General features: G+C 39.0%; 1 protein-coding gene across 7 annotated transcripts in view; it reads left to right on the top strand.

The window, feature by feature from the left end:
- LOC147056067 (F-actin-monooxygenase mical2b-like) overlaps nucleotides 1-14,809 on the top strand; it is a 39,799-nt gene extending 24,990 nt beyond the window's left edge. The window contains exons 14-36 of one of the 7 annotated variants that reach the window (XM_085914011.1): nucleotides 81-151; nucleotides 422-490; nucleotides 620-745; nucleotides 1,174-1,350; nucleotides 1,488-1,694; nucleotides 1,868-2,002; nucleotides 2,337-2,744; nucleotides 2,903-3,004; nucleotides 4,508-4,694; nucleotides 4,790-4,854; nucleotides 6,141-6,222; nucleotides 9,640-9,786; nucleotides 10,488-10,538; nucleotides 10,689-10,810; nucleotides 10,893-11,096; nucleotides 11,214-11,392; nucleotides 11,563-11,894; nucleotides 13,186-13,253; nucleotides 13,357-13,446; nucleotides 13,567-13,660; nucleotides 13,954-14,056; nucleotides 14,147-14,220; nucleotides 14,297-14,809. In XM_085914011.1, the coding sequence (XP_085770137.1) occupies nucleotides 81-151; nucleotides 422-490; nucleotides 620-745; nucleotides 1,174-1,350; nucleotides 1,488-1,694; nucleotides 1,868-2,002; nucleotides 2,337-2,744; nucleotides 2,903-3,004; nucleotides 4,508-4,694; nucleotides 4,790-4,854; nucleotides 6,141-6,222; nucleotides 9,640-9,786; nucleotides 10,488-10,538; nucleotides 10,689-10,810; nucleotides 10,893-11,096; nucleotides 11,214-11,392; nucleotides 11,563-11,894; nucleotides 13,186-13,253; nucleotides 13,357-13,446; nucleotides 13,567-13,660; nucleotides 13,954-14,056; nucleotides 14,147-14,220; nucleotides 14,297-14,529 (3,326 nt within the window). In that variant the 3' untranslated portion in view covers nucleotides 14,530-14,809. The remainder of the gene's footprint in view (nucleotides 1-80; nucleotides 152-421; nucleotides 491-619; nucleotides 746-1,173; nucleotides 1,351-1,487; nucleotides 1,695-1,867; nucleotides 2,003-2,336; nucleotides 2,745-2,902; nucleotides 3,005-4,507; nucleotides 4,695-4,789; nucleotides 4,855-6,140; nucleotides 6,223-9,639; nucleotides 9,787-10,487; nucleotides 10,539-10,688; nucleotides 10,811-10,892; nucleotides 11,097-11,213; nucleotides 11,393-11,562; nucleotides 11,895-13,185; nucleotides 13,254-13,356; nucleotides 13,447-13,566; nucleotides 13,661-13,953; nucleotides 14,057-14,146; nucleotides 14,221-14,296) is intronic. The other 6 variants (XM_085914012.1, XM_085914013.1, XM_085914014.1 and 3 more) reach the window with 6 other exon arrangements.
- The last annotated feature ends 378 nt before the right edge of the window (nucleotides 14,810-15,187 follow it).

Raw genomic sequence — 15,187 nt, 5'->3', positions numbered from 1 at the left:
TGTTTTGTTTTATCCCATACCTTTATGGCTCAAGTATTACCTACTTTTTTTTTTTAACCTAATGTGCTTCTACTTTCCAGGAGCAAAAGAAAGGAATGAAAATATTGAAAGACAAACAGGACAAAGCCAACCCAGGAAGAGGATACCAAAGGTTGTATAACACTCTTTCGAATGAACCAACTTGTTGAATTAACCAATGGAAAGTCTTTATATCACTTGCCACCTCGTCAGAAAACCATCATTGCTCTTTTGACACACACAAAAATATTCTCTCAAGCCAACACAGTGGTAAAGAATGGGCATGCAACTAGTTGGATGGATTATTGGATGTCTGCAGGGTGTATATTGCAAGGAAAATTATCATGTTTAGGTTTTTTTTGTTTTTTTTAATTATAAAGGAATCTTGTGCTTGCTCTCGCAGGATGACAAAAAAATGGACGACGATTCAATTAATAAAAGGCGACGTAAGGGTAACGGCTACCTCACAAAGGTAGGCAGATTATATCATCATATTTAAAAAAAGTGAAATATAGTTACTCTTACATTTTGATCATTTGATGAAGTTTATGACTATTCTTCACATGATCTTGCTTCATATTCCTTGGGTCCATTGGATCAGTTATCCTGTCACAGTGCGCCCTCAGCAGGTGAGGATGGGAATCTGCGGGAGAACAAGGTCCGATCCATGGCAACCCAACTGCTGGCCAAATTTGAGGAGAACGCGGCAGAAAAATTGCATGGCAAGGTCGGATATCAATAAGTAGTCCATGCATCAACATTTGAGCCATTTTTTAACCCTTGGGTGAATGGGCTTGTCTTCTTTCTGCGTCCATTGCTGCAAAATAAGTGGAAATAGAGAATTAAAATTAAAGCACCCTACAAAGTGAAATTCTACCTAAAAACAAGATACATTTGAATTGGTTGGGGGTATGGTGTAATACCTTTACTTATAAGTAGACTTTTTAAAATTTTCAGGAAATGAGTGAGCCAATCACCGGGCCAATTTTTTTTCCTTTCATTTGCGAGCAAAATTATAGGTTTGAGTGTTAAATGGCAGCAGCAAACTTAACTCACTTCACAGCAAGGTGCAGATTTAGAGATTGTGAACAACCAGACACCACTTTGATTTCTCTTTTATTTAATATTTGCTTTTCCCATTCCTTCTATAATCAGACCGAGGATGACCTACCTAGCCTGCCCTTTTCTTCATCTCTGTCACCTTCCTCCACCCCACTTCCTCTCTCAAATGAGGAAGAGGAGGAGGAGGGTGAAAATCCCCGCTTTGCGAAGCCTAAGGATACTCCCCCCCCTCCTCCTCCTCCTCCTCTTTCTCTGCGCCGCAAATGGCAGGTATGCTCCACCCATTGTATCTTGTGTCATTTATGGCTCAGTAGTTTGCAACTTGCTACTCTTACCACAGATGTAGTTTGTAATCACTCGCTACCTATTTCCTGTGGTTCCATGTATCTTTGTCTCCATCTCCTCAGCCTTCCATCTACCTCCGCTTACTGGAGAATCCTGATCCTTACTCAAAACGCGGCAGTCGCTCTCCTTCACCCTCACACGCCAGTAGCCAATTGCACTCACCGAGCCCTGAACGCACCTCTCCTGTAGCTAAAGCCAGCCATTATTCTGCCTCTGCTCTGTCGGACACTGATCTTTCCTCACCAAGGTCAGAGGAGGAAATGCAACAGGTGAACAGATGGGTGTACAATATTGGCATTTAAGGAAAGAATAAAGCTTCATTCAATAATTAGATGCCGTTAATTGTTCTTTGCTTTTTAGTGTTCATTATAAGCTGTAGTATCGCCTTAGCTGTATATCCCTGATCTCGTTTACTGCTGCCTCTTGTTGGTCCACCCTGCAGAATCCAGCTGAGAGGCTGTCTGCTAGACAGTTTGCACAAAAGACTATAAAGGAAAGAGCTGTCCTCCTTTCGTCCTTGTTTACTGGCTCCAACAAACCTACTCCTGCTCATTTTCCCTCTCTTCCTCAAGCACAGGTTCTGCTCATCATTGAGTTTGTATATTTTGGGCGTCAGGCAGAAACCTCCTGTTACAATTTGGTGATTTCTTTTTTTTTTTTTTTTTTCTCCCCTCCCCCAAATCTATGCAATATATCAGTCAAGTGTGTTTTTTAAACAACTTATTGATCCATCCAAAGTGTTAAATGGCTTGCTGTCTTTGGCTATGTTATGTTAATGTTTGAACAAACATGCCCTTTTTTGGGGTCTATGGTTTTGGAGGTATGAGGATTTTGCCCGACGCTAGTAATAGTATGTTGAGTTCTTGTTTTCCTTATTCTACTTCATTCTTTAACTTTTGACTCTTCCCTAGGTTGAACTATCTACCTCTGTCCTGCCTATTCCTCCATCTATAAGCACAAAAATCCACCCTGTCCCTGACCCCACTGCCCAGGCTGGTTTCTTTAACCCTCTTCACCACAAGCACAAGAAAGAATCTCCCTTTCCCACGTTTCACGTGGACTCTGAAAGTTCACAGCAAACTAGTCATGCGGATTCCTTGTCTAGTAACAGCAAAGTCCCCACTGAAATATCTGGTTCTAAGGCAAGCCAGGATGCCACATCACTCCCTGAAAACAACTTCTCTTCAAGTCCAGTTGTTTCCCTGTTAAACAAAGATACAGGGACACAATACAGGCCTCAGGGCCGCCTCGAAACACAGCAAACCCATAAAACTTCGAATGAGACATCGGAGAGCCACAAAAATCTTATAAATGCAAAGGTAACAAATTTGTGACAATAGCCCGACGTTTTAGCAGCAGCATGCGTGGCATGAAGCAACCTTGTGCATGCTTTAAATACATACACGCGTTATTTACTAGGAATCAGCACGAAGACACTGTTTTCATAGGTTGCTCTTCCCTTTGCTGTATGTCTTAGTGCAATGGAAGTTCTGTTCTCAAAGACCATAAAGGAATCGTTCGAAAATCTGTCATTCGTTCTGAGAGTTGTCCAACTGGAGCTCCGAGCTACAGTAAAGAGGTACCAGTTAAAACCCAGTTAAAAACAGCTTAAAACCAGGTTTGTTAAGGGGAAGGGTTATCTGTTCTTTTTCCTGACTTTCTTTTGTCAATCTTCTGCTTCCCTCTGTTGTCCTTTCATTTCTGTTGATGTCAATGTTAGCGCACAGTTGGAAAGGTGTCATCAGCCATAGATGCTAAAGCTCAAATGCTAGCCATCCTCTATGAGACAGATCACAGGCCCAGTGCTGCTATGGTAAGATGTGTGTTTTGAGATTGCAGTGAGAAATCTTACAATCAAGTTATTGGGGCTTCTCTGCAGTTTTGTTGCAAAACGCAAAAGATATTCAGAAGTTCTACATTCTGCATGCAATGGCAAATAACTTTTAAATTCGCGATTAAAAACAAAACTCACTCTAAAATTAGAGTAGTTTCAGCAGCTTCATGCTCGCTTAGTGCGCCTGACATCGTGTCACATCCTGACTCATCATCCTGTCAAATCAATCGTATTTCGTGCAAGATTCCAATTCAGTTTTGTGATATAGTTACTGGTCACGTGCACAGTGAATGACATTCTGGTGCAACATTATGTACAGGACAGTATTATGTTCAAACAAAATGTTTAAAACGGCACCCAGTAGTGCTCTGGGCCTAACAATGATTTATTTGATTACAACTCCACAACTCATCGCCTGCAATCCCTCAGAGCTCAAACGATGTACCAGAGTTGGAGTTTGCAGAGATATAGCAGTGTACTGCAATTTAGCAGCTTGAGAGGATCAAATAATAAACAACTTTCATGCATCACGGAGAAGTACAATCACAATAATAAACAATTGTGAAATGATTATGGCAGTGTCAATCAAAGCGAGGTGTTATTATCTTTGGAAAGGCCGACCATTTTGGTACAGTTTTTGGAGTGGATATCCTATTGTGCCAGGACAATATGTTGTATAGTACATGCAGTTAGAAATTTGGAGGTTGCCTGCTGGGATTGAAGCCTTTGAGGTGTTCTCCCTTCTTGCCTTTTTGCTTCCTTCCTTTCTTCCCTCCCTCCTTTCTTACCTCCCTCTTTTCTTGCTTCCATCCTTTCTTTTTTTATTTCCTTCTTTCCTTCCTTCCTTCCTTCCTTCCTTCCTTCCTTCCTTCCTTCCTTCCTAAGAAATTTTTCAACTATTGCCATTAATTTCACATATTTTGCATTTCAGTGTGCAACTCAAATGCTTGCTTTGTTGTGGAGTGATCGACCGTGTTCTCTGGGTTCATTCTAATAAACAATCATTATTATTTTACACATTGAGTTTTGGTGGAAACTTTGCTTTATGTAAAAAAAAATCCCGGAATTAAACATGGCTGTTATTCTACTTTTTTTTTTTTTCTTTTTCCAGCGTTCATGCATATAGGAATATATTCTTGTATTTAATCCACTGGTGGAAAGTTTATTCATACTGCAAATGTTCCTTGTGTAATATTCGTATAGGGTTAAAGTAATGTTAACGTTACCCATGTCTTATCGTTTTCTCAGTGTGTGGGACGTAAGGAATTCCAGTCTGGACTCGGTGGCAGCGACATCTGCCATTTCTGCTTGAAGCGTGTGTATGTCATGGAGAGACTGAGTGCTGAAGGCTACTTCTTCCACCGAGAGTGTTTCCGCTGTGACGTCTGTAACTGCACACTTCGACTGGGCGGACACACCTTCAACTCGAATGAGGGTATGCTTGAGTCACTGTGAAAATGTACCATCTTTCTTGAAAATATTGCCTGTGTTGGGAAATACTTTGAATTTGTAATGTTTTTATTCTTCCAGCAAAATTCTACTGTAAGATGCATTATAGCCAATACCAGTCCAGTACACACTTCAGGAAAAGAAAGGTAAATATAACCATAGTATGGTCTGATGTCACAAAAGCTATATTTCAAAATCTTACGAGCTAAATGGTCAAACATTATGTCTACAAAGCAATCCTGCGCCATTCGTCTTGGTCAGTATCCAAGAAGAGGCAAGCATTGTGGCAGGACAACTCAAACTTCAACTAACAATGCCCCGAGTTTCCAACATTTCCTGGCTGATAGGAACATGGCTTTTCTGGAGCAACCTCCCTCCTCACCTTACCTGGTTGTGTGTGTGTGTGGTTCCCCTTACCTCTTCTTTCCCAAGCTTAAAGTGGTCATTATCCTTGATGACTGAGCTGTGGAGGATCCTGAAAGAATTGATCCTGGGAGAATTCTTCCACAAGAGCATGATTGTGGCAGAGAAGAAAAGCAGTCTCCAAGCATTTAGTCCATTCTTATTTGAAATATATCTTTTGTGACATCAGTCCTGGAACATTCCCGACACACCTTGTACATAATGATGTTTCAGACCATGGCTGGAATTGAAACAGATTTATTTATTTATTTATTTATTTATTTATTTATCAACTAATCGATAATCTAATTCATAAACAATTTTCCTAATCAGTTACTTGTATTTTTCACATTCTTTTCAAATAGGCAGACTACTCTGAATTTCAGCCTCTCAATAACACTTTCACTCATTCCTGCAATACTCTGTGAAAGCACACCGATTATCTAAGGCATTTGTAAACAGATGTCCAACGTTTTTGGCAATTTACTCACAAATGTTCCTTAAAATGTCAATTCAACGTGGTATACAATACAAGGTCACTTTAAAATCAACTAAATTAGTTACGTGGTCTATACGATAATGTTTTGTTTCAAAATCAATCATTGCATACTTACAATACAAACGCAATATAAAGTCTTATTTTAGGCTGGACCCTGAGGCAAAACTTCAAAAGTATTAATTAAATCACTACCATTTCTGTTCAAATGAATCCTTGACATTTATAGCTGTTAGTGGCAGTGAATGAGTTTACCAGTTGAACAGGTCACCCATCCTTTTTAGACTAGACTACATTTGTTCCTTAATAACCACTGTTCTCCCCAGTCGAGATGCATATGGCTCATAGGGCCATCCACAATTTTTTTTCTTTTCTGCATCACAGTTTTCCGAGTTATTCAAATTTGTGTCAACATGCTATGAGTGCAAATAATGAGGGATAGCTTGAGCAACCTTTGGACAATACAAGTTCAGAACACACTAACATTGTTATTGTCCCGCATCTGTAATCTCTTGTGTAATTTGATCTGTGCAGGACAACCACAGCCACGTCACAGCGTTGGTGCTAGACAAAGAGAGAAACCCAGTGACAAGCGACATCCAGACACAACCTCCAGGTACCCTGGTTTCCTTGCTTAGGCGAGGCCTGAATTGGCCGAGGCATGCCAGCCGGGCTGTGTGTGTGATTCCTGGACATCTTTCGGGCAGTGTGTGCGAGTGTTTTGCAGCTCTGAGTACCCATGTGAGAAGCTACTCACATGATTATGTGTTCCTGTATGAGTTGCTGAGCATGGGTTGTTCTCTGCTCTGCGTAATGCTGGAGGTGCTTGGACAGATTAGTCAGGAGCCTCAGCTAGCTAGCGTACTGAGCTGAGAAATACCCAAGGGCTCTGTCTTACCTAAGTGTGCTCCATTTAGTTCCCAATCATGTGGAGTTTCTCGAGCATTATATATTCCTGCATTCCAAAGTACCCTATTGGATATAATAATTATGAAGGCCAAGTTGATTTTAATAGTCAAGTTATACATCACCTAACTAGTTTCCATTATTTAGTTTTATGCAACTTGATGCCATTTTAAGCTAACTGTGAAGTAGCACAGTTATGGATGGTGTAAGAAGCTGGTGAGTGGAAATGTCTAAAATGTCTGAATTTTGTGAATGCAGCATTGATTTGCAACTTGCAAGTAACCTGGGACTTGCTTCGAATCTAACTTTCACAATGCGTTGGATGCTTTTAAACAAACTATAAGAATTCCACATGGCAGTTGACTCGGCATATTGCCTGCTGCACTATGACTGCAATGGAAATGCCAAAACAATGTTTTGTTTACTCTTTTGTTTGACTATATTTGTTGTCTTTGGTTTCAAATCACTGCATTCAAAACACTGGGACGCCAGTGATAAAAATTCATATAATGAGAACATTTGTGAAACTGATATTTATTTTGCTTTCTAGTTTAGTCTAGCACTTTGGTTTATGAATATTATTATTGTTTATTGTTTTCCTAAGGCCAACAAAATTGCTCATTTTTCATGCTGAATATTTATGTAATTTATGTACTTTATGCTTGATAAAAGACCAAATACATAATTTCAATTTTGACTGTTACATTTCTCTGGTTTGAGTTGATCTATTTATTATCAGCTTTTCTTCTGCATTTAAATCTGTTCTGCCTCCATCAATCTTCTCTTATCTATTTTCTTATGTTTTTCCTCAGTTCATTCATTCACTTCATTTTGTTCAGTCTAACATTTGCAACTCAGCACAACCTCTGATTAATGAAAGGAGGGTGACAATTGGCAATTGTGTATCATGATTCAATTTGGGAGTTGCTACATTTCTTTTTACCTTCCCAGTCAGAAGAATCGTGATGCACGGATGAACATTTTATTGGAAATATCCATCCCTTATTAGTCAATGTGTTTCCTGGCAGTCATAATATCAGTGTGAGCCTCGTAACCTTTGTGCTTAGCAGTTTCTCACTAACACCATAATACCAACTAATCTGTCTGCCTCATAACCACCATCATCATCAAGCGTCCTCTTAGCTCTTAGGCTAGTTTGACAGTAATGCGTGTCCACAACTGTGTGTGGTTCCCTCTGTTACAGAAGACCTCTCCCCTTCAGAACCCCTCTCCAGATCTCTCTCATGTACCTACTAGAATGTGTCCAACAGATAAGCTGCCCAATAGCTGCTTTTTGCTGCACACAGCATCAAACGTTTAATATGCTGATATGATGTAGTGAATATACAAAATGAACCCGCCCATTTTTTTTTTAACTGACGCTCACTATTTTTTAGTTAAAAAAACAAAAAAAATCAACAATTATAATGGGCAACTGTTTCTGTACTCACTATTCAGACTTACAAGGGATAATGAGCAGATATTGGTAGACCTGTATTTCAGAAAACTGCTGTAATTAAAGCAAATGATTTGTTTTTAAGGCGTGCCATGGAGTCATCCTACTGTACATTTTTAAAGTTTTAACATGTTTACGTTCCTTTTCAGCTGCATGTTTACAGGTTCTAGGTTTTTATTTATATTCAAGGACACAGGGCTTTAACAAGGTGTGTTCACTTTCTTTATCCAAAAATAATTTCTTCGTTGCTGGATATTTAGATCTTGATGTAGTCTACCAACATTTGTATTTCATTTCCTTCTTCAGAATCTCTGTAAAGAATTCTTAATCTATTTATGCAATGTAAATATAACTGAAAATAAATCCAAATGATAACAATTGTTTGTGCGTTATTATCACATATTTTAGTTTGCATCACATGACTCAAAATTGAAGTCGTTTTCAGTTTTTGTGAATATATATTTTTTAATATTTCCATATCTAACTACACAATTAACAATTGCATTCACACCCATCTGCCCAGAAAATCCTCTGTCTACTTTTGCGTTTAGTTGCCCTAACTAACATCACCTACTTGTCATAATGTTTGTCTGTCCCAGAGTACCACACATTTGGAACTGTGAAAGGACAGGAAATTAAAAAGCACATGCATTTTATTCATCTGTACTCAATTGAATTTGATACCTGAGCAAAGCTGAAGTGAATCATGTCACCTGTCAACTTCTCCTGGGCTATATTTCATTCTATTTCTTTTTCTTCGGGTGGTGAGGCTCTTTCACATTTTCTCAATACTTCACATATGAGTCCTATCAGTTGCTTCTTACAAACCTGTAGCCAACTGAAATGGGAACATCAAACTATAACAGTAAGTATTTTCTGCTCCAAAATTAGAGGACCTATTCTTTATTTATTTATTTATTTGGTTTTGCTGTAGACTGAAGACATTTGAGTTTGAAAGCCATAAAAATCATCGCTCAAGTTGAATTGCATCACTTTTTTTTGTCCAATTGGTATTTTTGGAAGAGATGCAGTTATTGCACACCAAATATTTCTAACTAAGTAGTAAGTGTTCCTCAGGCTTTAAGTTTGTCTAAGCTCATTTTTTCCAGTCCATAAGCTCCCTTTAAACTCCATTTTTTTGTGCATTATACAAGTTGTGTATGAGGTACAGATTTTAACACCAAGATTTTAATCAATTCAAGTTTATCTATATTTTTTTCTTGCTTGATTTATATATTTGTCAAACTCAAATGTTTTTGTCTCAAACTGAAAATAAAGGAATTGGCCTCACCATTTCCCTACATTTTGTTTTTCTTAATTTTTTATTTATTTTTTCACTGATTTAGAGGAACCGTCATTGGTAATGTATGTAATGGTGACATCCTTTAATGTGATTCCAGCACTCTGTTGCGATATGTTGAGTCGTAACTTAATGTGATAGTACCAGACGTTGACACATTGTTTTAGCTAACATTAGACTTGTAGAAATTGAATCTATACTTACTCCTTGCATTATAAGGCTGTGTACTTGTTCTCAAGCTCAATTCAAACAATAACTGGGAATTTAACTTGTCTATTTCTTTGAGACAGTCTGTCCATGCTACAGTTCATCCTTAAAGGTACTTTGAACTTAAATGTAATTCATTCTTAATCAGTGTTTTTAATTTCCAGACAGGTCATCTAACATGCATTCACAGCATGCTGATAGAAGTTTGACAGCTGGTCCTGGAGAAACATTCATGGCTGTGGAAACCCTCGCTGTGCCCAGCCTAGAAAAGCCTGCAGACCAAGATGTCACAGAGGCAAAGGGGCCTGAAGGTCAGGATGGTTTTCAGTCCATAAATTAATTTACATTTAGTGTATGTTGAGCTATAACTCAATTCAAATATCATGAATGCTTGGACATTCGAATGAGATCTAAGAACTATAAGCACACCATCTTGACAGGATAATAGTCCTTTTTGATTCTTACTGTCTGAGAAGTGTTAGATTTTCTTCTTTTTTTGTTTGTATCTGTCCTTGAGAATGTAATATGACGAACAATCTTTTATTCAGCTATGGTGAAGTTATAATATTTTACTCAGATTCACTGTCATTGAAATAGAAAAAAAAGTAGCTGTTCCTTATTTGATACCGCAACTGGATTTAATCGAATGAGATCAAGTGGTAATGATGTTGTGACTTGTAAATACAACTTGCTCTTTATTTACCTAATCAAATGATGTTTGCATTAGTGTTTAAACTCCTCTTGGGTTTGGCAGGGAAATAAGGATGTTCATTGCTGCGCTTTAGCTAGCTTTCCATTAATTACTTCAAGCACTCATCTCTATCAAATAGGACAATGAAACTGTCTCTGATAATGCTTGTTCAAACCGTTCTGCCCTTTAAAATTTTTTTTTTTTTTCTTACTGTAGAATTGATCAAACAGAAATGTCATTTGCCATATGACTGATTTCCAAAGTCAGTACAGGTTGTTGTCTTTATGTTTCTTGATTGTTTTCCCCCCCAAATGTGTGCAGGTCACTGTAAGACCAAACACAGTAATTGTTGGAAGCAAAGAATCCGAGCAAGTGAGTATATTTCTCTAGAGCTCAACCTTTCTGGCTTATAAATGTATCGTCATGTACTGTATGTTGAAAATTGGCAAATTAATTTAATTTAAAATTAAGCAAATGCCCTATGTAAGCATTGTTTTCTCATCATCCTCCGGCCCCTCCCAGCATTCCCTTTGACATTTGTTAAAACCTTCCAACGAAGCCGGCCCCGGGACAAAGACGGACCGGAAACTGTTCCTGAAGTGGACTCTGACTTTGAGGAGATTGAGTCGGCTGAAAAGAAAACAGTACGCTCACTTTCTTTTCCTCTCCATGTTGCCATCCGTGTTGGGTATTTGATTAAATAGTAATCTAGTGTTCTTTACTCAGACCTCAAGAGGCAAGACACCAGCCGAACACAGATTTGAGAAGAGCGTAAAGCCTCCAAAGCACACAACATGCAACTTGGCCAGTCCAAAGAAACGCTTGATCTTATCTCACAGTGAGAAAGAGAGACTCTTGAGCTGGGACACTCATTCACATTCAGAGGAAACTTCACTTCCTCCAGATGCCAAGACCACAAAGCAACACCAGGTTGAGACATGACTATCGCTTTCCTTGTTATAACGCCATGGTCCAATGAGAATTAAGTGGAATTCATTTCACCTCATAATGACCTGCATTACATATTCCCCTCTGATGTTTTATCAGGTCCAAGCAGAGAGAGAAGCAGATCAGCCTCAGGCTGATTCCGGCCAGCATGGAGAACTAACTGAAAGCCAATTTGCCACTGCCTCCTCCCTCTCAGCATTCCAGCTTATTGCCAATGCCTTCAGGAGGACATTTGGTGTGACCAATCCTTCCAGCACCTCCAACACAGCCCCCACAATGTTTGTAAAGACACAATTATGTGCCCCACATCAGTACTGCTCATATTATACAGATTGTACTAGAACCCTTTCTATTAGGTGTCTCTTTCAAATGTTTGATTTTGTGATGAAGTGTTTCTGTGATGAGTATGTTTCACACTGCGTTTTGGTTTATTTTTCCATTTCACCAGGAGGCCCAGACATGACGGCCAACGCAGACGCAGGCCTATGTCAGAAGGAGAGTTACAATTTCCCACTGCTGAAACAGAGCCATCCAAAGAGAAGAATGATAGAAACCACAAGGCTGGGCCGGACCTGCCATCTCTGCAGCATCAAGTTTGCTTGAAGGGGCGGAGAAAATCTGGAAGGGTTTTCAATGACGACGTTCCGTCACTGCCTTACAGGAAAGTTACCCTCTTCTCTTCCCTGAGGCTTCGGAAGAGGGAGTCATCAGAGAGTGACAGGAAGGACCAGGAGCTCCAAAAGGAAATCAGGATGATACTTATCAGCCTGAGAAACAAAGGTCAGTATAGTGATTCAGCCAACCTGAGATCATTAAGAAATCTGTCTCGATTCAAAATGTCTATTGAGCTGAAGACGAGTAAATGGGGTATTTACTTTCACTGTGTTTTAGGGGCTGTTCACATTCCCACATCATCCGATTAATTGTTTTGGCCAGTCAGCATTTTGGAGACTTATAGAACACACACTTATGACTAAATATCTAAAAGTAGAGTTTTTCGAGGACGCCAGTGTTACTGTTCCCAAACAATCATCTGCAAAAAGGAAATCAGGATGGGTGAATGCATACACACATCATTTTATTTATCAGGATCTCAGAATAGAGTACCAAAAATGTGATGTCTTTTTTTTTTTTTTCCCCAAGAAGTCAGTGGGCACATGCATTTTATACACCACTCTTGGAAATTATTCCTATTTCTGTTGTATATACAGTTGTGTGTGAGCAGGAATGGTTTGTATGTGCAAGTCATTTCTGACCATCTTTGCTGTATTCCCCCCCCCCCCCCCCCCCCAATACTCACAATGTTGACACTTACACGACTACACTGGCCATATGTCGCACAGTGTCTAATGCCTATACTGAGCAAAACACGCAAGCACACGCTGTAGGATGTAATTCTGCCATTATTGAACTTGTAATGTCACCATCATAATGAACAAGTCACAAATTCATTCGTAGTCAGAGACCTAGCGCTCCGCAGGGATAATGTTATGTTGATATTGATTTCATGGATGTGCGGAGCATTCATTTGAACATGTCTTGAGTCCTACGTGCCCTCCTACTGGGCTCATTCAGAGAAGAGTAAGGTTCATGTTTCAATTATTAGATGTCACAGTGCTCACCTTACATTTCTGTCTGAAAGGTGTTCTAGGAAGAGTCCTGCTGGTTCAAAACAAAATCTGTCTGATCCAGAGGTTTATAAACACAGTGTCTTTGACTTTATACTTGAATTGTGCTCTGGTAAACACTGCCATCATTTGCCATACACAGAGAGGTGAACTCCAATGATCAGTGGAAACCAGATTCAACTGAACTCAATTTTGAGATTAATTGCAAAGGCTGTGGATACTTGGCAATGTTTTTTTAGTTTATCTTTTTAATGTTCTTGTGGGATGGTATGAAGAATTTCAAATAAAAATAAATATTTAAAACGGCTTGTGATAAGGCTAATATAAATTGCGGTAGAATTGAAGTGCCGTGCTGTGAATACTATTCTGCTATACAATAGATGACTTTTATATTTAGTCTCTTAGAAACATTGTCAATATTTCTTTTTTTTTTTTTAATCTAGCTTCCAGTCAGCAGAGTTTGGAGGAGCCCAGCTCAACTGATGATGAATGTGAATTGACGAATATGACGGTTTGTACACTTGTATATAGTTTCTGTAGAGTGCATCTCTGTGTTAGTGTTGTTTAATCTTGTGTACATTTTATTAAATGCTGATGAAACCTTCTGGTAACAGGTGTCTTCAGAAAGACAACAAAAGAGGCAAGAAAAGACGGTGGCGCTGCAGGCCAAACAAGAACAATTAAAGAGGTTGCATAGAGCTCAGGTACATTTGACCTGTACTACTTGCATCTTGTACCTTCATATTTCTCTTCATGTGCTATTTTGAATATTAATCACCACAGTTTGATTCTGAATACACTGTGTGTGCTTTTGATTCATTTAGGCAATTCAGCGGCAACTGGAGGAGGTTGGAGAGAAACAAAGAGACCTGGAGGAGAGAGGAGTGGCCATAGAAAAGGTTATAAGAGGAGAAGCAGGTACTGAATAATGCAGTAGAATGCTGAAAACAATCACATACAGTAGCCTAAATCAGAAAAGTCAAACCTCAATAGCTGCCCAAACTGAAAATCCCTGCGTCTAATTTTCCTCCCGTCATGTATGCTCCCACTATACAGTGTGTCTTAAATAATATAACGCAACAAATAGAAAATGTGATCTTGCTGCAGTGTTTTTATACCAGTATATGGTTCCGATTTGATTAGTACAATAGAAAGTTATGCAATGACTTAAAAAAAAAAAAAGACCTTTTTACTCCTCCTCCTCCTCCAAGGCACTGACAGTCAGGAAAGTGATGGTGACCTTTATCAATCCTGGTTCGAACTGGTTTTGGAGAAGAACAGACTAGCACGATACGAGTCTGATCTCATGATCTTGTAAGTGACTGTATCTGGTAGAGAAATGTGTGACTGGGATGCGCTTTCCATACCTGACCAGTAGAGGTCACTCCTTCCTGTCCGTTTCAGTGCTCAGGAGCTTGAATTGGAGGACATCCAGGCCCGACTGCAGCAAGACCTTCGACGCAGGATGAATAAAGATGGTAAATCCGACACAGACATGCAGTAAGGAGTCATTGAGCTGATTGTTTGTAGCTTCTCACTTTTTCTTTTCCAAAGATACAAAGAAGAGTGCCTCTGAGCTCCAGAAGGAGCAGGTGATCCTATCTGAGATTATGAGGACAGTGGAGAAGAGGGACATACTGGTGTCTAAACTTGAGGCGCAAAGGCTGATGGAGAGCGCTGAAGACCGAGACTTGGAAAGCCTTGTGCTGTCTAAAGGCTACCAGTTCCATTGGGCCCAGGCGAATGACAGCTTGGAGTCAGATGAAGGAAGCAGTGCTGAGGGGTGACTATTAAAAAGGCCAGGTCAGATGTCCTAACTGCTAGGAGCTCACTAGACAAAGTAAGAAAAGTTAACTTTCTATTTAGCTTTTTGTCATTCATAGTTCTTATTATTGTTTTAATCAATAAAGAGACTTGAAAGGAAGACTCAAAATCGAACAAATGACGTAAAAGAAAAAGCTAACATCAGTTGTCAATGTACTTTAGATTTACTACTTCTGATCATAACTGACTTGCCTTTTCACACACTTCATGTTGTGTGTGTGTATATATATATATATATATATATATATATATATATATATATATATATATATATATAATATATATATATATATATATATATACACACACACACACACACAAGATAGGTTGGTGACAAATACGTGTTCTTGTAGGCTACATTGTCACATTTTATCACATGGACTAACCAAACATTTTATTTGGGGTTTCAGTTTTTCCACGGCTAGAATTTTGTAATTGTATAATGAATCCACAGATGTACATTGGTTTGTTTCCTACGTGTTTGTGCATGTAAAACTGTTTTTACTCTGCCGTCACGACAAATTGGTGCATCACTGGTGTAACGGTAGTGGGTCCCTTTCAAACAAAACTCACAAACTTTCTTTTGTGGATTTACTTTCCAGTAATTATATTCAAAAAGTC

This window comes from Syngnathus leptorhynchus, chromosome 6 (genome assembly GCF_054491065.1).
Source record: "Syngnathus leptorhynchus isolate UIUO chromosome 6, UIUO_Slep, whole genome shotgun sequence".
NCBI classification, from domain to species: Eukaryota; Metazoa; Chordata; class Actinopteri; order Syngnathiformes; family Syngnathidae; genus Syngnathus; species Syngnathus leptorhynchus.
This window is presented reverse-complemented; position numbering and strand designations above follow the sequence as displayed.